Source organism: Rhinoderma darwinii, chromosome 4 (assembly GCF_050947455.1).
Source record: "Rhinoderma darwinii isolate aRhiDar2 chromosome 4, aRhiDar2.hap1, whole genome shotgun sequence".
In the NCBI taxonomy this organism is placed as follows: Eukaryota; Metazoa; Chordata; class Amphibia; order Anura; family Rhinodermatidae; genus Rhinoderma; species Rhinoderma darwinii.
The window spans coordinates 275,818,156-275,840,993 of record NC_134690.1 but is presented as its reverse complement, the minus strand read 5'-3'; the positions used below and the strand labels follow the sequence as shown (position 1 = coordinate 275,840,993).

Below are 22,838 nucleotides of genomic sequence, written 5' to 3'. Positions count from 1 at the left end.
CTATTGGACTGAAGCACCAGCTTCAGAAGCAAAGGAGCACTTAGTGGATTTTGGGGTCTTATTTCTTATTAGAATATATTTTAAGCACCATGTCAGGTTTGAAGGGCTCTTGCGGTGCCAAAACAGTGGAAATCCCCCAAAAGTGACCCCATTTGGGAAACTATACACCTCAAGGAAATTTGATAGGGGTATAGTAAGCATTTTGACCGCACAGGTTTTTTACAGAAATGGAAGTAGGCCGTGAAAAATAAAATATACATTTTTTCAAAGAAAATGTAGGTTTAGCGATTTTTATTCTCATTTCCACAAGCACTAAAGGAGAAAAAGCAAAATGTGTAAAGAAATTTCTCCCGAGTAAAACAATAGCCCACATGTGGTCATAAACGGCTGTTTGGACACATGGCAGGGCTTAGAAGGGAAAGAGCGCTATTTTGTTTTTGGAGCTCAAATTTAGCAGGCCATGTCACATTTGCAAAGCCCCTGAGGGGACAAAACAGTGGAAACCCCCCACAAGTGACCCCTTTTTGGAAACTACACCCATTGAGGAAATTATCTAGTGGTATAGTGAGCATTTTGACCCCACAAGTTTTTTGCAGAAATTATTGGAATTAGGCCGTGAAAATGAAAATCTAAATTTTTTTCAAAGAAAATGTAGGTTTAGCTATTTTTTTCTCATTTCCACAAAGACTAAAGGAGAAAAAGCACTGCAAAATTTGTAAAGCAGTTTCTCCCGAGTAAAACAATACCCCACATGTGGTCATAAATTGCTGTTTGGAAACACGGCAGGGCTTAGTAGGGATGGAGCGCCATTTGGCTTTTGGAGTTCAAATTTAGCAGGAATGGTTTGCGGAAGCCATGTCACATTTACAAAGCCCCTGAGGGGACAAAACAGTGGAAACCCCGACAAGTGACCCCATTTTGGAAACTACACCCATTGAGGAAATTATCTAGGGGTATAGTGAGCATTTTGACCCCACAGGTTTTTTGCAGACATTATTGGAAGTAGGCCCTGAAAATGTAGATTTAGCTAATTTTTTCTCATTTCCACAAGGACTGAAGAAGAAAAAGCACAGCAAATTTGTAAAGAAATTTCTCCCGAGTAAAACAATAGCCCACATGTGGTCATAAACGGCTGTTTGGACACATGGCAGGGCTTAGAAGGGAAAGAGCGCTATTTTGTTTTTGGAGCTCAAATTTAGCAGGAATGGTTTGCAGAGGCCATGTCACATTTGCAAAGCCCCTGAGGGGACAAAACAGTGGAAACCCCCCACAAGTGACCCCTTTTTGGAAACTACACCCATTGAGGAAATTATCTAGTGGTATAGTGAGCATTTTGACCCCACAAGTTTTTTGCAGAAATTATTGGAATTAGGCCGTGAAAATGAAAATCTAAATTTTTTTAAAAGAAAATGTAGGTTTAGCTATTTTTTTCTCATTTCCACAAAGACTAAAGGAGAAAAAGCACTGCAAAATTTGTAAAGCAGTTTCTCCCGAGTAAAACAATACCCCACATGTGGTCATAAATTGCTGTTTGGAAACACGGCAGGGCTTAGTAGGGATGGAGCGCCATTTGGCTTTTGGAGTTCAAATTTAGCAGGAATGGTTTGCGGAAGCCATGTCACATTTACAAAGCCCCTGAGGGGACAAAACAGTGGAAACCCCGACAAGTGACCCCATTTTGGAAACTACACCCATTGAGGAAATTATCTAGGGGTATAGTGAGCATTTTGACCCCACAGGTTTTTTGCAGACATTATTGGAAGTAGGCCCTGAAAATGTAGATTTAGCTAATTTTTTCTCATTTCCACAAGGACTGAAGAAGAAAAAGCACAGCAAATTTGTTTAGAAATTTCTCCCGAGTAAAACAATACCCCACATGTGGTAATAAACGGCTGTTTGGACACACGGCAGGGCTTAGAAGGGAAAGAGCGCTATTTGGCTTTTGGAGATCACATTTAGCAGGAATGGTTTGCGGAGGCCATGTCGCATTTGTAAAGCCCCTGAGGGGACAAAACAATGAAAACGCCCAAAAAGTGACTCCATTTAGGAAACTACACCCCTTGAGGAATTCATCTAGGGGTGTAGTGAGCATTTTGACCCCACAGGTGTTTCATAGAATTTATTAGAATTGGGCAGTGAAAATAAAAAAAAATCCTTTTTCTTCAATAAGACGTAGCTTTAGCTCAATATTTGTTTAGAAATGAAAAATTAAGGAACTAAAGAACCCAACATTTGTAAAGCAATTTCTCCTGAGTACGGCAATACCCCACCCATATGTGGTCATAAACTTCTGTTTGGTCACACGGCAGGGCTCAGAAGGGAAGAAGCGCCTCTTGGAGTGCAGATTTTGTTGCATTGGTTTCTGGGCGCCTGTGGGATCGAAACAGTGGAAACCCCCCAGAAGTGACCACATTTTGGAAACTACACCCCTCAATGCATTCACCTAGGGGTGTAGTGAGCATATTAACCCTGCAGGTGTTTTGTAGAAATTAGTGTGCACTCGATGTTGCAGAGTGAAAATTAGATTTTTTTCCATAGATATGCCAATATGTGGTGCCCAGTTTGTGCCACCATAACAAGACAGCTCTCTAATTATTATGCGGTGTTTCTGGGTTTTAGAAACACCCTACATGTGACCCTAATCTTTTGCCTGGACATTTGACCAGTCTCAGGAGTGAAAGAGTACCATGTCAAATTGAGGCCTAATTTGGCGATTTACAAAGTATTGGTTCACAATTGCAGAGCTCTGATGTGAAATAATAAAAAGAAAGTGACCCCATTTTGGAAACGGCACACCTCAAGGCATTTATTAAGGGGTGTAGTGAGCATTTCACCCCACAGGTCTTTTCCATAAATGAATGCGCTGTGGATGGTGCAAATTAAAAATTTCTATTTTTTCCTAGTTATGCCATTTCAGTGGCAAATATGTCATGCCCAGCTTATGCCACTGGAGACACACACCCCAAAAATTGTTAAAAGGGTACTCCCGGGTATGGCGATGCCATATATGTGGAAGGAAACTGCTGTTAGGGCACGCTGTAGGGTTCAGATGGGAGGGAGCGCCATTTGGCTTTTGGAGAGCGGATTTTGCTTGGTAGTAGTTTTGTTTGAGTATTGCTGGTGTTTCCTTTTATAATGTGTGGGTACATGTAAGCTGGGCAGAGTACATCAGGGACATAGTCAGTTGGTATAATAATGGGGTAAAAAAACAATAAAAAGATCCATAGATGTGTTTTATGCTGTGAAGCAATCCTTTCTGCACAGGCCGATGTCGCACTGATAAATGTCCTTACTTATCCCCCTTTTGGTCCACACTCGGCACCTTTGCAGTTTGGGGAATTTTGCTGGGAAAGTGTTGTCCTGGTATAATACGGACAACCTCGCTTCCAGCAGATATGTTTGGGCCCTCCCCGTCCTGATTCCATAATTTTAGGGCCTTGATAAATCGCCTCTCGAAACAAAAGAAATGTTCCCCTCGGGCTGCACAACCGCATATTTTTTATTTCCTTGCTTATTGGAGCCTTAACTAATTTTATTTTTTCATAGACGTAGTTGTATAAGGGCCATGCGACTTTTTGATCACCATTAATCCTATTTTTTGGGATGCCAGGTAACCAAAAAACCGCAATTCTGGCATAGTTATTTTAGTTTTTTTTATACAGCGTTCACCATGCGTTATAAATTACATGTTACTTTCATTCTGCGGGTCAGTACGATTTCGGCGATACCTAATTTATCGAACTTTTTTATGTTTTACAACATTTTTGCACAATAAAAAATTTTTTGTAAAAAGATTGCATTTTTTTGTGTCGCCAAGTAGTGAGAACCATAACTTTTTAGTCGACGGAGCTGTATGAGGGCTTGTTTTTTGCGATTCGAGCTATAGTTTTTATAGGTACCATTTTTGGATACATGCGACTTTTTGATAACTTTTTATTCCAATATTTGTAGGGCAAAGTGACCAAAAACCAGAAACTCTGGTATAGTTTTTTAAGTTTTTTTTTACGCTGTTCACCACGTGCAATAAATAATATAATATTTTTATACATCAAGTCATTACGGTCGCGGCGATACCAAATACGTATGGTTTATTATTTTTTTCAATAATAAAGGACTTGATAAGGGAATAGGGCGATTGTGTTCTATTTCATTACTTGAAACTTTTATGTTTTCAAACTTTAATTTTTTTCACTTTTTTTTACACTTTTTTTTTACACTTTTTTTCAAGTCCCACTAGGGAACTTGAAGGTCCAACTGTGAGGTTTTTTTTTCTAATACATTGCGCTACCCACGTAGTGCAATGTATTAGATCTGTCAGTTATTCACTGACAGCAAGCCGATTAGGCTTCGCCTCCCGACTGGGCCCAATAGGCTTCTGTAATGGCAGAGCAGGGGGCCATTGTGTCTCCTGTTGTCATAGCAGCAGTCGCCAGTCATGATTGCCTGTCAGGGCTGGCGATCTGCTAGCAACCGCTAAGATGCAGCAATGGCTTTCGATCGCTGCATCGAAGGGGTTAATGGCAGAGATCGGAGCTAGCTCCGGTTCCTGCCGTTACAGGTGGATGTCAGCTGTAACATACAGTTGACTTCCACTGCTGATGACGCCGGATCAGCTCCGACTGGATTCCGTGCTAGGCAGACCAGGAGACCAGTATTAGGCCTCCGGTTGCCATTGCAGCCTCCGGAACCCCGGCAATTTCATTGCTGGGGTTCTGATGAGCTGCAAACACCTTAAATGCAGCGTTTGAGCGCTGCATTTAAGGGGTTAATGGCGGGGATCGAAGCTAATTTTGGTCCCCGCCATTACAGCCGGATGTCATCTGTAAGATACCGCTGACTTCCGGCAATGATAGCACCGGCTCAGCTTCTGAGGCGGTGCCAAGCATTTGGCGTATGGATATGGAAAAATGCGGAAAGCACTAGCTTTCCATGACGTACCCATACGTCAAATGTCGGGAAGGGGTTAAAGAAAAATCTATATCTAAACAAACCTTTCTTAATACACCTAAAGATGCTACATTCCCATGTCTTTCTTGCAGGAATTGTAGTTCAATTATTAAAGGAGACTCTATCTGCCACCCAACTAAGGGTTATTCAATCAAAATCAAAGGGTACTTTAACTGTGACTGCAAGAACGTCATTTATCTTCCAAAATGTCCCTGTGGAAACGTATACATAGGACAGACTATGCGATTCACAAAAACACGCATAAATGAACATCGTTCAGAAATTAAAATGTTTGGACAAAAAACTAAAGATCAAGTGGGTGAAATATTATATTCACATTTGCCAATTTTATTGCACTTGTTTTCTGTCAATTGACATTGAAAAATATAAAATACAATTTTCTACTTTTTGACGTTTGTCTGAGCTAGTTCTTACTTCCTTATACGCTGTATCTAAAAGGCTGAAAGGCTCTTGTTGCACCAACTCACCCACAGGTTAGTTCATTATTAGGGTCAGTAACTACATACCTGAGGTAAAACATGCAACAATTAGCTTTGTGTTGGGACTTTTTGGGTGGAAACGCTGCTATTCTGCCGCAAAAATCGCACATAAAAAAAAGAAGGTATTTTTAATTTTAAATTAATAAAAAAGTTAATACGTAACCCCCCTGCCGTAGTCATGGCAATACGTCTCTCTCTTCTGAGCTCGGCCTCCTGGAATGACATTTCATCCCATGTGACTACTGCAACCAATCAAAGGCTGCAGATGTCACATGGACTACAGTGTTATTCGAGGAGGCCGGGCTACGCTCAGGAGGGAGAGACGTATTGCCATGACTACGGCCGGTGCGTTTTTTCGCCTGCGGCTACCTGGGCGGATACTCTGAGTAGTTTTGCACAGTGTATTCGGCTAGTGTGTTCCTACCCTAAGAGTGCATTTAGATGAGATGTCTTTGGCCGCGCGGCAAAAAACACATCAAAAATTGGGGGCAAAAAAACGCACAGTTTGTGATGCAGTTTTTGACTTTCTGTTTTAACTATTTGGGTGCATTTACATGTGATGTTTTTGACGTCTCATCTAAATGCACCCAAATAGTTAAAACAGAAAGACAGAAAGCATATCATCTCACACAAGGTAGTAGTAATTCTAGGATTACGTCCGACTAGTTTCGCCCATTCCAACATTGTCAGTCATTCATCGCTCGCCCCTTCAGACATCTGATCGTAGATGTGCCAGGAGTCAACCCCCCCACCGATCTAATATTGATGGCCTATCCTAAGGATAGGGTATCAATACAAATGTCCCGGAGAACCCCTTAAACCCCTTAGTGACCACCAATACGCCTTTTCACGTTCGTCACTAAGGGGCCTTAGGCTAGGCTGATGCCTTTTCACGTTGGCCCAGTCTAAGTCCTGCACGGGTGTCCTGTGGAGACTGGAGCCGGAGCTCTGCTGTCTGATGTTAAATGCCGCCGTCAATAGCGACTGCGGCATTTAACTTTGTTTACAGAGGGAGTGAGCTCCCTCTGTCACCCATCGGCGGCCCGCGAATGCAATCGCGGGTCTCCGATGGGATGTCATGGCAGCCGGGGGCTTGATAAAAGCCCCCAGGTCTGCCCTGGACATATGCCTGTTAGGACGCGCCGGAGGCACGTCCTAACAGATTGCCTGTCAGATTTACACTGACAGGCAATAATGCTCTGGTATACGAAGTATACCAATGCATTATAGCAGCGATCTGAAGATCGCACAGTAAAGTCCCCTAGTGGGACTAATAAAATAAATAATAAATGTGAAATAAAGATTATTAATAAAAATTACTGTAAAAAATAAATAAAACCATTTTTTTCCATAAAAAGTGGTTTTATTTAGTAAAAGTGTAAAAAATAAATAAAAGTAACATATATGGTATCGCCGCGACCGTAATGACTCCATTAATAAAGTTAATATGTAATTTAAACCGCAAGGTGAACACCGTAAAAAAAAAACGCAAAAAACAATGGCGAAATTACAATTTTTTTCCATTGCCCCGCAAAAAAGTCATAATAAAAATGAATCAATAAGTGCCATGCACCCCAAAACAGTACCAATCAAAACTACGTCTCGTCCCGCAGAAAACAAGCCCAAAAAATCACTACATTGATGGAAAAATAAAAATATAACGGCTCTTGGAAAGCGACTATGCAAAAACAAATAATTTTAGTTCAAAAGTGTTTTTATCGTGCAAAAGTCGTAAAACATAAAAAAACTCTACATATGTCGTATCTCCGTAATCGTACCGACCCATAGAATAAAGGTAATGTGTTATTTACGCCGCACAGTGAACGGCGTCAATTTAAAAACGCATAGAACAATGGCGGAATTTCAGGTTTTTTTTATAATCCCCCCAAAAAAGTTAATAAAGAAATGATATGTACCCAAAAATGGTGCTATTAAAAAGTACAACTAATCCCGCAAAAAACAAGTCCTCATACAGCTATGTAGACGAAAAAATAAAAAAGTTATAGCTCTTTGAATGCGACTATAGAAAAACGAATAAAATAGCTTGGTCATTAGGGCCTAAAATGGGCTGGTCACTAAGGGGTTAAGTTCATACCTGTAAACTTTTATGTTTTTCCCCTGGATTTTTTTAATCAGGCACAAAACCCAATGATTTAGATTCATTGTAGGTAGTGGATATTCTAAAGATGTAATTTACACTCACAAAAAAAAATTGTTCTTATAGTGTTTTGCATTATTAAAAAAACGCTGCATGCCCAAAACTGTCCCGCTTTTGTTGCGGTTTCCCTCCATAGAAATCAATGGGAAAGAACACACACAAAAACAAACGTTTTTCTCCGTTTCTTTTCCAGTACCGCCTGATTCGTTTTAATGTTTCCTGTGAATATATTTTCACAGAACAGGAATGGAGTAAAAAAGGCAAGAAAAACACAACGGTTTAGATAATGTTGCATTTAGAAATCGCAATAAAAGCTCAATAATTTGGGCTGGGTTTACACAACGCGGGCAAAATTAATGAACGATTTTCATAAATTGTTGGCAAAATAGCGCGGTTGTGCATTTTGCCCATGATGTGTAAACTCAGCTTTGCAGTTTTTATGGTTTGGGATTTTATTTTGCATTTTTTTACACTGCAAAAATGTTCATTAAATGCTTGGGCAACTTCACACGTGCCGAATGGCAGCGTCTTTTTGTTGTGCCGCTAATTATCACTCCGCAATATCTTGTAGAAGTCTTGCGGCCAAAATCCACAGTGCAAAAACCCATTAAAACGTGCTCGGCTTTGTGCACGGCAAAAAGACAGAGCCAATCGACACATGTGAAGAGGAGAAACTAGATTCCTGTCACAATCTAAGGCTGGGTTCACATATTGCGATCAAAATGCGTTTTTTTGGCCGCGATTCGCATTTTGACCGCGACGTGTGAACACCCAGACTTATTATTTAAAGCATACCCAAAACGACGCAAAGACACGTGACATCAGGCGGTAACACGTGTGTATTGTTTTGGTGCGTCTGTGGTGCTGAGCCGTACGTGAGAGCGGCAGTCGTATACGCATGCGCGCTGCTGTCAGCTGGGAAGGAGGCGGAATAATGCGAGGACTAGTGTGTGGGGAGCGGCGCCTGTCCATGACCCACTGATCTTCCCTGACATTTCTTGGCCTGGCCAACCAGGCGCAGTCGCTGCCGGCACCACACGGAGTGGCAAAGAACCCGACTGGTGATTCCAACATGTCGCAGACTGCAATGTCAGAAACGTACGGTATGGAGGCGGGGCCTGGGCTCTGGCGTGCGAACAATGTGCAGGACCGGTGACCGCTGCGGAGTGAAGTGCCGGTGCAGGTGTCTGTTCATACAGTAGCGGCCATTAAACCTGTGCTGCGTTATCGGCACAGTCTGCAACTTTCCTATACACGTCTAAGACGCTTCTATTACGCGTATAGTGCGACGTGTGGGAGTAGGTGTGAGGCATTTTCTGTCACTAGGAGCCAGTCTGCGCCCTGCAATGTGACAAATGTCGCCTTATCTGTTGACAATCCGTGCGACGTTCTAGGTTTGTGTTGATATCCGGCAGGTGACATGACTGCTCGGCGCATGTACACACCACGTTTCCTGGTAGTATGTGATATATCCAGCAAGGCTCGGTGTACCTGCTGCTTTTATCAGATGGGAATCTTATCTGAGCTGCTTACACATATTTTCTTCCTGTGGCAATACTGCTGATATAGGAAGGGAGGACCTCAACCTGGGCAAAATGTGTCCTTGGCACAATTGCGAAATGAATGTATGTTATTCATGCAGACAGCGAGAGCTGCCACTTTTCTTGCCACGGTACGTTTATTTCATTGGCGAGTAAGATAAAACGCATCTGGCTGATCTCCCACTGCAATGAAGGATCGCTCTGCCAGTAGTGAAGGATCGATTCCTCTTTTCTCCGACATCTGCTGTTGGGAGGTCCCTAAACGCTTGACATGGTCCTCTAATCCAGGCGACTTCTCTTACGTGTATGGCTAGCTTTACAGTAAGGATGGCAAACTCATTTCAGTTTCATCTTAGATACTTGGTATGGGGCAAAGCAGTCAAAAATCTCGGTCAGAAGATGGCACTGGCCAAGAATTAGGCTGGGTTCACACGACCATGTTACGTCCATAATGGACGGGATGTATTTCAGCCGCTAATCCCGGACCGAACTCAGTGCAGGGAGCCGGGCTCCAGGCATCATAGTTATCTATGATGCTAGGAGTCCCTGCCTCGCTGCAGGACAACTGTCCCGTACTGTAATCATGTTTTCAGTACGGGACAGTTGTCCTGCAGAGAGGCAGGGACTCCTAGCGTCGTACATAACTATGATGCTAGGAGCCCGGCTCCCTGCACTGTGTTCGGTCCGGGACTTCCGGTTGAAATACGTTCCGTCTATTACGGACGTAACATGGTCGTGTGAATCCAGCCTTATAAGACGTCTCCACCTAAGGTGGCCATACACCTGACAGCTGTTCCGCTCGACCCCCTCCCCCATACACTTGCACACTGGTTTCGGTTAAGCATGTAGACACCTCTGGCAGTGGCATATTTCCTGAGAGAACAAACGATCGGGCATGTTTCAATCTAACATCCCGAGTCTTTTTTTTGGGTGGAATTCCCTGCCGTTTACAGGTCAGATACGCTGTGTACTTTTTACCTCGGGCTATGTTCACACGGTTAACAAAAAACGGCTGTAAAATACGGAGCTGTTTTTAAGGGAAACCAGCCTCTGATTTTCAGTAGTTTTTTTTTTTAAGCATCAAGCGTTTTGTTAGGCTGTTTTTGGAGCTGTTTTTCTATTGTCCCAATGAAAAATGGCTCAAGAAGTGACATGCACTTCTTTTTACGGGCGTCTTTTTTTTTTTTTTTTTGAAAATGAGTACTGCAGTACTTGTCAGTAACTCAGGCTAAGTTCATACTTGCATTGTATGATCCGTTACTCTGATCCGTTTGTAGTTCAGAATAAGGATAAAAATGGATCAGTTAGAAATCCCATTGAAATCAAAATAAGTGATGCAAATGGATTACAATCCGTTCCCGCTTGTATCCGTTTTACATTGACACCAATGACTAAAAATAACCTATCCATTAGACATCCGTTGTTTTGAATGGAGTAAAAGTCCTGTAATCTGCACTCTTATCTCCGTCAAAAACCCCCACGGATGACTAACATAACGGATGCAAATGGATGCTGACTGATGCAATTAAATGTCCAATTGATTTAAATGGGATTTTTAACGGATCCGGTTTTATCCTTAGGCCTTATTCACGAGGCAGTGTCCGTTTTGCACGCGCAAAAGGTCCGTGTGGCATCAGCATATGGTGCGTGGCTGCGTGATTTTCGCGCAGCCGGCATCATTATGATACTCTGTTTTTATGTTTACAAACAGAAAAGCACGAGGTGCTTTTCTGTTTTCATTCTTTTATTTTCATTCTTTTATTTTACTACTGTAGCACGAATCACGCACGGCACCCATTGACTTCAGTGGGTGCGTGCTGCGCGAAACACGGGCAAGTCTAGGACATGTCATGAGTTTCACGTAGCGCACATACGCTGTGTGAAATTCACTGACAGTCTGAACGGCCCCATTCACTAACAGGTCCGTGCGACGCGCGTGAAAATCACGCGCGTATAACACGTTCGTGTGAATAAGCCCTTATTCTGATCTAAAAACGGATCTGTGTAACGGATTATACAACGCAAGTGTGAACTTTATGTAGTGCCACAGCGGCAGTACATAGGAATACACGGACATTGGATATGAGAAAGATATGGGGAGCAAAAGGGTGGATGCAATTCCCATAACAGTTGCTATTTTAAGGGGTATTCCCATCTTCCACATGCGTGGGTCGCATCTTTGGGACCTTCCCTTATCGGGAGAACGAGAGTACGGTGAGCCCTGTTTGCGACTTATGTATAGCCGCTTTCCCCATTAAATCCAGCAGTGAGTTGATCGTGCTTGCGTGAAGCCTGTTCCGTTGTAGTCCCTGGTAGTAGTGGAAATAGCCAATTGTTACTTGCCCCTGTGGATATGCCATATATGTTATAAGATTGGACAACCGGTTAGTTATGACACTGTAACTTCATCTAATGATTCGCAAAGTTTCCATTTTACATAAGCATATTTTAACCATAAACATTGTGTGGGAGCAAACAAAATATGTAAAGAAATTGAATACAACCCCACTGTTTTCTCTCCCTTATGCTATGTTCACATCTGTGTTGGAGGCTCCGTTTCAGATTCAGTCAGATTTTACGGGAAAAATAGGCTTCATGCAGTTCTTATCTTCCCGTCAAAAGGACTGACACCTTGGCGGAACCTGATGAACCCCATTATAAGTCGGTGGGGTCCGTCGGTCGCTGCTGGTATGCATTGTGCGGTTTATACCAGAAATGTGAAACTGTGCATAGGGAGACATCTGTCAATCAGCAGAGAGTGGGTGGAGCTAGCAGAAAGTGGTTGGAGGGAGAGGCAGGTTATGACTACGCCGGACTTCTCTGGCGGCGCTGCCCGGGGTCTTGTAAGTTCTCATTACTAAGGTCACATTAGCAAATAATCGACATATGTCTGAAATCAGCAAGTCTGTCACTACATTATATTTTTACAAACTGCTGCAACTGTCCTAAAACTAAAAACAATCCATACTCACCTATTCTTTCCACTGGTGATCCAGTGGTCCTCCTAGTTTTTGTTTACATTAGGGCAGCATGTGACTGCTGCAGCCAATCAGTGGCCTCAGCGGTTAGGCGTTATTTCTGGCATAAACACTTAGTGATGGGCGCCATGATGTCAGGAATATGACACCTCACCTATGAGGCCTCTGATTGGCTGCAGCAGTCACATGAATTAATCCCTGACTTTGGCTAAAAAAAACTGCATCAAAAACTGCTGTGGCGCTTTTCCCCCAAATGCTGTGTTTGAAACCACCCTAAGGCCACATGCACATGATGCGTATTATGTGTGGATTTGCCGCAATAAGTCCGCAGTGCAATACAGTATTAGCCAAGTATCTGAGATTCAAATTATTTGCATCTACACGTTTCAGAACTTTTTCCGCACGTATATTGACCTGCGGTGCATCTTTTAAAATCCGGAACGTGTCAATTTATTTAGCATTTCCGTCTTAGAAGTGTATGTTACAATTTTATTAAAAAAAACAAACAAAAAAACACCAAGAATCACATCATAAAATGTGCCTCTTTCTGCATCAAAATGTAAAATTCGCACCAAAATCCACAATATAAAGTGGGGATTTTACCTGCGGCATTACGTTTGTTTATCTGTCGTTTTGATACGTCCACACACATCGTAACCACTGCGGAATTTCTGTCCGTATTTTCCATGCGGAAATTTTGCAACGTTTTTCCAAGAGAAATTGAAATGCTGCAGATTGAGAATACGCACTGCAGATCAATTTCCGCACGTGTTTTCTGTGTGTTTATACGTAGCATGTGGATGAAATTTGTTCAAATCTCCTCCACTTACATACTACTGTAACACGCTGCAGAATTTCCGCACAGAAAGTCCGGACAGAAAATTCTGCCGTTTTTACACTGTGTGTGGATTTGTCGCCACATTCTAAGTGCCCTATCTCCTACATAAGGAGATCGGCGCTGTAATGTAGGTGACAGTAGTGCTTTTTATTAAAAAAACTGATCTTTTTTACCACTTTATTAGCGATTTTAGATTTATGCTAATGAGTTGCTTAATGCACAAGCGGGCGTATTTTTACTTTAGACCAAGTGGGCATTGTACAGAGGAGTGTATGACGCTGACCGATCAGCATCATGCACTCCTCTCCATTCATTTACTCAGCACATAGGGATCCTGCTAGATCCTTATGTGCTGTCTTGGGACTTATTCAGACGAACGGGATATACGTCCGTGCAACGCGCGTGGTTTTCATGCGCATCGCGCGGACCTATATTAGTCTATGGGGCTGTGCAGACAGTTGCGTGATTTTTACACAGCGTGAGTCCGCTGCGATAAACTCACCACATGTCTGTTCTTTGAGTGTATTTCGCGCATCAATGGCTGTGTGAAAATCACGCATGCCACACGGAAGCACTTCCGTGGGACGCGCGTGATTCGGGCAGCAGCTGTAAAACTATGAATGTTAACCGAAAAGCACCACGTGCTTTTCTGTGTACAAACATCCAAACAGTGTCATAATGATGGCGGAGCTGTCAAGTGCCTTTTGCGCGCGCAAAACGCAGCGTTTTTTGCGTGCGCAAAACGCACACGTTCGTGTGAATCCGGCCTTATACTAACACATTAACTATACTGAAGTGTTTAGACAGTGAATAGACATTCCACGGGATGTCTATTCACAATCTCTGCACTTCGTTACTCTGTCTGTGGTAGTTACAGCAGAGCAAGCGTAATCTCGTTGTAACCGGTCATTTACAGCGTGATCTCGCGAGATTACGCGTCCTCTGCTGTAACTACCACAGACTGAGTAATGAAGTGTCGGGATTGTGAATAGACATCCCGTGGAATGTCTATTCACTGTCTAAACACTTCAGTATCGTTAATGTGTTAGTATAAGACAGCACATAAGGATCTAGCAGGATCCCTATGCGCTGAGTAAATGAATGGAGGAGTGCATGACTCTGATTGGTCAGCGTCATACACTCCTCTGTACAACGCCCACTTGGTCTAAAGTGAAAACACGCCCACTTGGGCATTAAGCAACTCATTAGCATAAATCTAAAATCGCTAATAAAGTGGTAAAAATAGATAGTTTTTTTTAAAATAAAAAGCACTGCTGTCGCCTACATTACAGCGCCCATCTCCTTATGTAGGAGATAGGGCACTTATAATGTGGTGACAGAGCCTCTCTAAAGGGGTTTTCCACGTTCTGACAACTGATGACTTGCCCACCAGATAGGTCATCAGTATATGATCGGAGTGTGTCCGACACCCGAACCCCACACTGATCCGCCGGCTCGGCTACCTCTGGCCACCGGATGTTTTGAACGGTATGCAATAGTTGGACCTGGAAGCAGATGGCTCCGACCACTGCAGGTCTGCTCCTATTCACTTGAATAGGAGCAGAGCTGCAGCTCGGCTGCTGTTTTTTGACCAGAGCCATCTGCTTCCGGGAATATAATCCAGTGACCGGAGGCAGCCCGAGTGACGGATTGGTGCAGGGTCCGGGTGTCGGACACTCGCCAATAATATACTAATGACCTAACAGGTGGATAGGTCATCAGTTGTTAAAATGTGGAAAATCCCTTTAGGTTATGTTCACACAGAGTATTTTGCAGGCAGAATTTCTGCCTCAAAATTCCGTTTGGAAGTTTGAGGCAGATTTTCCTCTCCCTGCACGCCGATTTTCGTGGCGTTTTTCGCCCGCGGCCATTGGGCGCTGCGGGCATAAAACGCCGCAAAATATTCTTTCTCCGCCTCCCATTGAAGTCAATGGGAGGTCAGAGGCAGAAGCGCCCGAAGATAGGGCATGTCGCTTCTTTGAAATCCCATTGAAATCGACGGGAGGCATTTTCAGGCCGTTTTTGACAAGCTTTTTGGCTCGGTTTGCGCGTAAAAAAACTTGTCAAAAAACTCTGTGTGAACTTAACCTAAAGCTTCCATTTCTACCAATCTCTTCTTTTCTGAATCTGATCCCGTTTTGGCAAAAAAAAACAATAACCTGAAAAAACAAAATGTCTGTGAAGCTACATTTTTTTAATAATAATAATAATGGTAACAAAGGAAAAGGGGTTATATACACAGGCCTAGTCCTAGCCCTGTGGAATAGGAAGACCAAATCACCGACCTTTTATTTTAGTTCTTTCATTTGATAAATTAATAATTTACATATTATAAATATTTAACAATGTTCTACAAACCAAGGGCACATTTATTTCTATTTGAAGACATAACTCACATAAGATGTTGCAGTGGTTGGTGATATTTGTCACTGCAGAAACCGAAAATGGAAAAATTAGAGGTTTAGTGTAAGGTGACCACTTCGGACGCACAATTGACGTTTTCACAGAAAATAATTGAGTCGCTTCATGCTGCTGAACTTCTGATTTCAGTTTCTTGATAGTAGAATCCCATTCATTTCAATAATGAGACATGTGCGATTTTCCTTGCTGTCAGTACATGGAAACATTTATTGTTTACGTGATGACACTGAACTATAAGGGTAGGTCAGCATGCGTAAAAACTACACTGACATGCGGTGTAACCGCAAATCAGCGCGGTTTTTACATTGATTGTTAAAGGCCGTTAGATTTTGAAGCTAAACAGCAGTTTTCACCGCAAAATAGCACTCATTAACCCCTTAATGACCTGCCCTGAAAAGGCCTTCATGACCAGCTAAATTTTTCAGTTTTTACCTCTCTGCCTTTCAGCAGCCATAATTGTTTTATTTTTTCGTTGACATGGCCGTATAAGGCCTTGTTTTATGCTTGGGAAGTTGTATTATTTTTTTTTCACAGTTTGTGGGGGGGTAGAAAAACATTATTTTTATGGCTTGAATATAGGAAAAATCTATTCTCCGCATCGTTTTTCTTGTTTATGATATATGCTGTTTGTTTCACGCTAGATAACCTGTTAGATTAATTCTTCAGGTTATTACGGTCGTTTAGATACCTAATATGTGTAGGTTTTTTGTTTTTATTTAATGTAGGGGGCGATAAAATATATTCTAAGCAAAATAATTACTTTTTTGGGACATTTTTAAAATAATGTTTAATTCCATTAAGGGATAACTTTATTTACAACTTTTATTTTTTACTTATGTATTTGCATACTCCTGTATGCTAATGCATTATACTGTGTCCCTTTGACACAGGCTGCTGTTGGGACAGCACATAGTGTTCCCTAACAGCAGGCAAACTGAATAGACAGCCCCTGGGTACTTTGTAGATCCCCAGGGCTGACTGCAGAGGGATTCCCTGCTCTTTGATCATGTTACCGGGTTTCCTGTGACGCGATCAAAGAGGGGAGTTCCCTTTGATCATGCCGCGCTCACGGACCGCGGCGATCAAAGGGTTAAACAGCTGGGGTCCGAATGTTTTCCGACCCTAGCTGTATTCTGTAGGCAGCTCTAAGATCAGGAGCTTTTAGTTACAGCTCCTGCTTAGAGAATGGGCACTCCACAGGAGTGCTCGTCATCTTCTTCTACAGCGACGCCAAAAGACGTCGCTGTAGACTAAGCACCTGCACCGCATGCCGTTAAAACACGGTGGGCGGTCGTTAAGGGGTAAATAATCAATTACTGTTTGTTATTGGCGGCACAATTTTGCAGCCAAACAGCAATTGATCAGTTGTTAAACCGCACAGTTATTTACAATCAATTTGAAATACACGCCGATTTGCAATAAAACCGCGTGCTGCCTTGGTTTTTGGCCTTGTGTGGCCCTACCCCAACTATAAGCACTGAAAACCCAGGTGCACGGCTTGTTAAATGTATCCAAGGAGATCAGCAAGTTCCCTTTCATCCTCCCAATCCTGTGTCTGGTTGTAAGGGTATGTCCACACGAAAGCAAAAACGTCAGAAAATACGGAGCTGTTTTCAAGGGAAAACAACTCCTGATTTTCAGGCGTTTTTTTCGCTGTGTTTTTCACGGCCATTCTTGGAGCTGTTTTTCTTTAGTCAATGAAAAACGGCTCCAAAAACGGCTCAAGAAGGGACATGCACTTCTTTTTCGCGGGCGTCTTTTTATGCGCCGTTTTTTGAGGCGTTAACGCCCCGAAATACTCCTTAAAAAACACTACGTGTGCACATACCATAAGGCAACTGACTGCAACAGGAGCCTCCCCCTATCTGATGTCTGCAGTAGGACACAAGGACCCCTCTTTACTAAGCCACGCCACTCCTCCAATAAACAGTAAAAAATGGAAGAGGTCCGCATTAAATTAACCACTTGTTTGTGGAACATGCAGAAAATCCTGAAGATTGACAAACCATCTCAGCAAGTTTATCTCCTATTGACTTTTATCACAAGAGACCAGAGTACTCCATTCAAATTCTCGTTCTCTTTGGAGCGTACCGACAGGATTTCAAGGCACCAGGTTCTTTTTAAAACTCAGAATTAGCTTTTATCATTGATTTCTAGGTTTAGTGTTCCTTTTCTAGTTTAGAATATTAAAGCTGTTGACAGGAAGCTTCATAGCCCACAACTTTAAGCCCGGAATTGAAGAATAAGCTTTTTTTAAACAGTGTACCTAATAGAGATACATTTCAATGAGAACCATGAAACCAAAATAGATTTTAATTCACTGTAGTTTCGATATATGATGTCGTTCATAAACTAATAGATTCACCGCCTGAAAGAACGATTAAAATACTTTTATTATCAATTTGTTAAAAAATGGCTCAACCAGCCACTATTTCCAAGAAAACAGGCATAAGCAAGTGTTAGGCGAAAAGGAAGTGTCCAGGGTAATGGTATATTTCAAAGCACCCAGGACTAACTCTCCCTATTTATGATATATTGATTCGCTACAATCTTGCCAAAAATGTCAATGTATCAATGTATCAAGATCCTACGCGTTTCAGCATTGTCACTAAAACAATACCTCATCAGGGATTGATATACATAGGTAGTTAAATTTCTAAAGGTAGAACACTGGATAGCACTGTTTATGTGCTTATTTTAACCTCCAGCCACGCATACGGCTCTGATGTACTGGCCAGTACATCAGAGCCGTATGCGTGGCTGGAGGTTAAAATAAGTCACACGACCGTTTTTTTTTTGACGACCCGGGAAACCTGGCCGTCAAAAAATGGGACATGCCCTATTTTCGGCCTTTTGCCTGGCTCCCATAGAAGTCTATGGGGCCGGGTAGTACATGGCCATCACTTGAATGTGCTCCAAGTGACGGCCGTGTCTTCCGTCGATCGCGCTCTCTCCTTCTCCGCATGTGAGGAGGAGGATATTTTTTTTTTGCTCCCTGTAGGAGCGGAATCCCCAATCCCCGGCCACAGCTTCGGTAACGCTGTGGCTGTGGATTCCACTCCAGCAGAAGTCCCTGACTTCACTGTGTCCATATATGAACACAGTGAAGTCAGGGACTTCTGAAGCGGAATCCCCGGTGATGTGGCCGTGGATTCCGCTCCTGGAGAAGTCACTGTGTTCATAAATGGACACAGTGACGTCAGGCACTTCTGAAGCAGAATCCCTGACCCTGTGGCCAGTGTCTCCGCTCCAGGAGAAGTTCCTGACTTCATATATGAACATTGAAGTCAGGGACTTCTGGAACGGTGGCGCTATCTACAGACAGGTGGGGGGGGGGCATCTATGGGGGGTGCTGTGTAGAACTACCTGCAGGGGGATGTGTGGTAATACCTATGGGGGGGGCTGTGTGGCACAACCTACAGGGGGCTGTGTGTGTCACTACCTACAGGGGGCAGTGTGTGGCAAAAATTTACAAATGAAATTCATCCGATTTTAAAACGGGCAGGGAAAAAAACGGATGCAAAATGGGTCAAAATCGGCCGTTAAAACCGCCAACACGGCCCGGAACGGAATCAAAACGGATGCAAACCAGCCGGGAAAAACGGCCCAAAACGGACGATTTTATCGGCTGACACTCGGACCCTGTCGTGTGAATAAGGCCTTAGACACTGTTCACATCTGCATTGCTATTTCCGTTGTTTAGGTCCGTCATAAGAACAGAACAGCAAAAATAACGGCAGTGACGGATCCGTCACATGACTGACACCAACTGCGCCCCGACGGAACTCATTGAATTTAGTAGGTTTCCATAGGGTATTTTGTTATAGTGTCCCTCTTTTTGCTGGTGTTCTGGACTGGCTCTGTGACGGAGGCCCCTAATGGAGCCTCCAAAGCAGATGAACATAGCTTTATTGTTAATGCTCGGTGTTTGTAGTGTACCTCCATTACTGTTGCCGTTATTTGTATTAATACACACATTTTATTATGCATTTTTAGTATGTACTAATAAAGAGGCTCTCTCACCACATTAATAAGCTATTGCAAAATATACATACTGCAGTTTTTCTAAATGTTGCTGGTTGTAGTAGCGGATGGCAGGGCACATCTAGATAACCTCATGATTGCCTACATGTATTGCTTAAAGAGGCCACCACATTATAAGTGGCCTATCTTCTACATGACATGATTGGCGTGGAATGTAGAGAACAGCAGTGGTTTTTATTTAGAAAAACAATCTATTTTCACTAAGTTATGAACTATTTTAGCTTTATGCTAATGACTTTCTTAATAGACAACTGGGCGTTGTGGAGAGAAGTGCATATATCTATATGCCAGTACATTAGCCTGTGTACGGATAGTACACAGGCAGTTATTGGGACATACCTAAGTATGCCCCACCAACAGGAAATCTGGTAAGACAGCCCTGGGGTCCTTCACCCTGGGCTGTCTGCCCATATATGGTATGTCCCGCAATTGAGTCACAGGGATTCCTGTGACGCGATCCAAGGGGCATCCCCCGTTCTCATTCTCCCCTTGAAATCTGCGGTCAGCTATGATCGCAGCATTCAGAGGAATAATGGCGGAGATGAGAGGTTTCTCTCATCTCCGCTGTTATAGAGCGGTGCTGCGGCTGTGTAATACAGCCATTGCCCTGCTCCTGACAGGAAGTGCGCGCGCGGTCAGCATGAGGAGGTGCGGCCGGAGCTGCACTAATGAGCGGTGGTTCAGGCACTGAAAACCACATGGGGCTGTATTGCAGTGCGCCCGCCGTGTTCGGTCTTCAGTGCTGCCGCTCATTAGTGCAGCGCTGACGCATCGCATCATTCTGATGTCGCGCACTTGTCAGGAGCGGAGCAATGACTGTATCACGCAGCCCTGCTCGAACAACATTCATGTGTTACAATGCTAAGCTGTGCGGCCGCACAGCTTCGTATCGAAATACATGAAATAACGGTATTGAACCGTTTGGGGGTGCACAGTATTGAAACAGTATCTAAGTTTTGATGCATCGTGCATCCCTACTACACGCTATATAGACTTAAATTATATTCACTATACACACACTGTATAACTGAGCATGAACTTACTAATGTATTGCAGTATATCGTTATACTGACAGTCTTCAATGACGCCCTGCCGAAGGCAGACCTGAGGGCCTTCATTAGGCCCACAGGCTGCCATGACAACGATCAGCACAGGGGCCGATGGGCTGTTGGAGGGTGCGCCCCCTCTTTCTAACGTCTTAGATGCAGCAGTCGCGATTGACCGCGGCATCTAAGGGGTTAAACAAGCGGAATCAAAGTGATATTTGTTTCGGCCCGTTGCAGTAAGATGTCTGCTGTATTACACAGCTGACACCCGCTTAGTATGGAGCGCTCTCAGCCTGTGAGCGCACTCCATTCTTCCCTTTAACGTTTATCACGTACATGTACATGAAAATGCGTTGGGTGTTAATACTGGGACAGCCCCTTTTAAAAGTAATGAAAACGTCCATGAACAGGGTTTTACAAACTTGAAATTTTGGAAGTGGAACCAGCTATTATTATAAATACAGTGTAGTAGGCTACAGGACTGGACAAGACATACACGCAGTCGGAAAACGCGCCAAAAAACAGCCGAAAATGCCTCCCATTGATTTCGCATTTTTTTTACCGCAGAGAAAGCGTATTTCGCTGCGTTTTTGCCCGTGGCACTCAATGGGCGTGAGCAAAAAACGTGGCAAACAGCGTGCAGGCAGATGAAATGGGATTTTGAGGCAGAATTTTCTGTGTGAACTCAGCCTTATAGTGCCAGCACTGCTAGGACCTAGAGACTGGCATTGCATTACACTTTTTGAAAGTAATCAGCAGAACCTGATTGGAAACATGAGTTATTTGTGTACCTGTCTCGTAATACCTGCTGCCCTACCAGTAGTACCAATCAATAAAGCTTTTATGCCATGGGGTTGGTATCATTCATTTGGTAGTGCCCCTCCCCCCATGTATTACACTTAGCAGTGCCTATACAGTAGCCCCCGCTATCATTTATGAGAGCAGCCTGTCACATGTCATCTCTGCAAATGGAAATCAATAATGAGCAGCTGGAATCTGACATCCACTATTTAATCTCTGAAACCACAAGCCATTAGATATTTAGCAGTGGGTGTACAGACCCACCTAAGTATGTAAACATGGCTGGCAGGAAGACTTCATCACATGGGAAGATTTTCTAGTCCCTATTGCTACCGGAATGCATTTAATAATGTAGGCTCAAAACGCAACTCCCATGTGTAATGCTAAACTGAGTGCCATCTATTACTAGGTATGTAGAAGAACAGATTATTTCATGTCAAGGTAGTATATCCCCCATCCACTATGCTGCTACTGTACTCTGCTGGATTTTTTCCGGCGAGAAAAAACACGGCAATTCCGCAGCGTGTGCCCTAGCCCTTAATCTGAGAGCCACAAGACCGCTGATTTTGCTGAGGGAAGTTGCCGTCAGCTTCTCATTTCCCTTTCAGCGGCTGTTTACAGGGGAAATGTAGTATTACGTGGCGGCCATTTAAATGAATACATGGGTGTCTCGTTTTCGGACTGCACTGTGTGAATCTGCTCTGTCACCTGTGAAATCCCAGCTTCATTGGAATTTTTCTTTTGGCTGTGCAAACAGACAGTGTAAACATGGAGCACTTGCTAAAGGGGCATTGATCTGTGATTTGAAGATATGTCGTTTCATCCATATACCGCCTTAATATGTGAAATCTGTATCTTTTGCAAAATCTCAATACATATTGCACGTATTGGCAAATTCACGTGTCTTTTATCGTCGTGCTTATAACGCTGTAATAATTACTGTTCCATTGTAACACAATAACGCAGCTACATCTTAAACTGACGCATGCCTTAAACTTTCTAGAGATTCTTGTAAAAATATTGCAAAATTGCTCGTATATAAATGATTTTGAGCCCCCCTGAAAAAAAAGTTTCAGGCCAGGATCACGCTCAATTTTTTGCTCAGTTTTATGAGCCAAAGCCAGACGTGGATCCAAACTGAAGGAAAGGTGTAAAGAAAAGACTGATGCATCTCCTTTCTTTTGTGTCCATTTCTGTGTCTGGCTCAAAAACTGCATTTGGGGCCTGTTCACACCTGCGTCGAGTCTTCATTCATGGGTTCCATTAGACCGTTCGGGGGAACCCATGAACGGAAGCCAATCTGAAACCATAGCTTCCGTTTGTATTACCACTGATTTAATTGGTAATGCTTCCATTGCAATTGGTTTCTGTTCCGTAAGGTTTCCTTTTTTTAGCAGAAACAATGGCGTAGTCGACTGTGCTATTGTTTCCACTAAAAAAAAAACAGAAACCTCACAAAACGGAAACCAATTGCAACGGAAGCATTACCATTGAAATCAGTGGTAATACAAACAGAAGCTATGGTTTCCGCTTGGCTTCCGTTCATGGGTTCCTCCGACGGAAA

General features: G+C 43.1%; 1 protein-coding gene across 1 annotated transcript in view; it reads left to right on the top strand.

The window, feature by feature from the left end:
* Window positions 1-8,497: 8,497 nt before the first annotated feature.
* Window positions 8,498-22,838, top strand: part of RAB4A (RAB4A, member RAS oncogene family) — a 60,485-nt gene continuing 46,144 nt past the window's right edge. Inside the window, exon 1 of the mRNA XM_075862525.1 lies at window positions 8,498-8,708. Coding sequence (XP_075718640.1) covers window positions 8,678-8,708 — 31 coding nt within the window. The 5' untranslated portion in view covers window positions 8,498-8,677. The remainder of the gene's footprint in view (window positions 8,709-22,838) is intronic.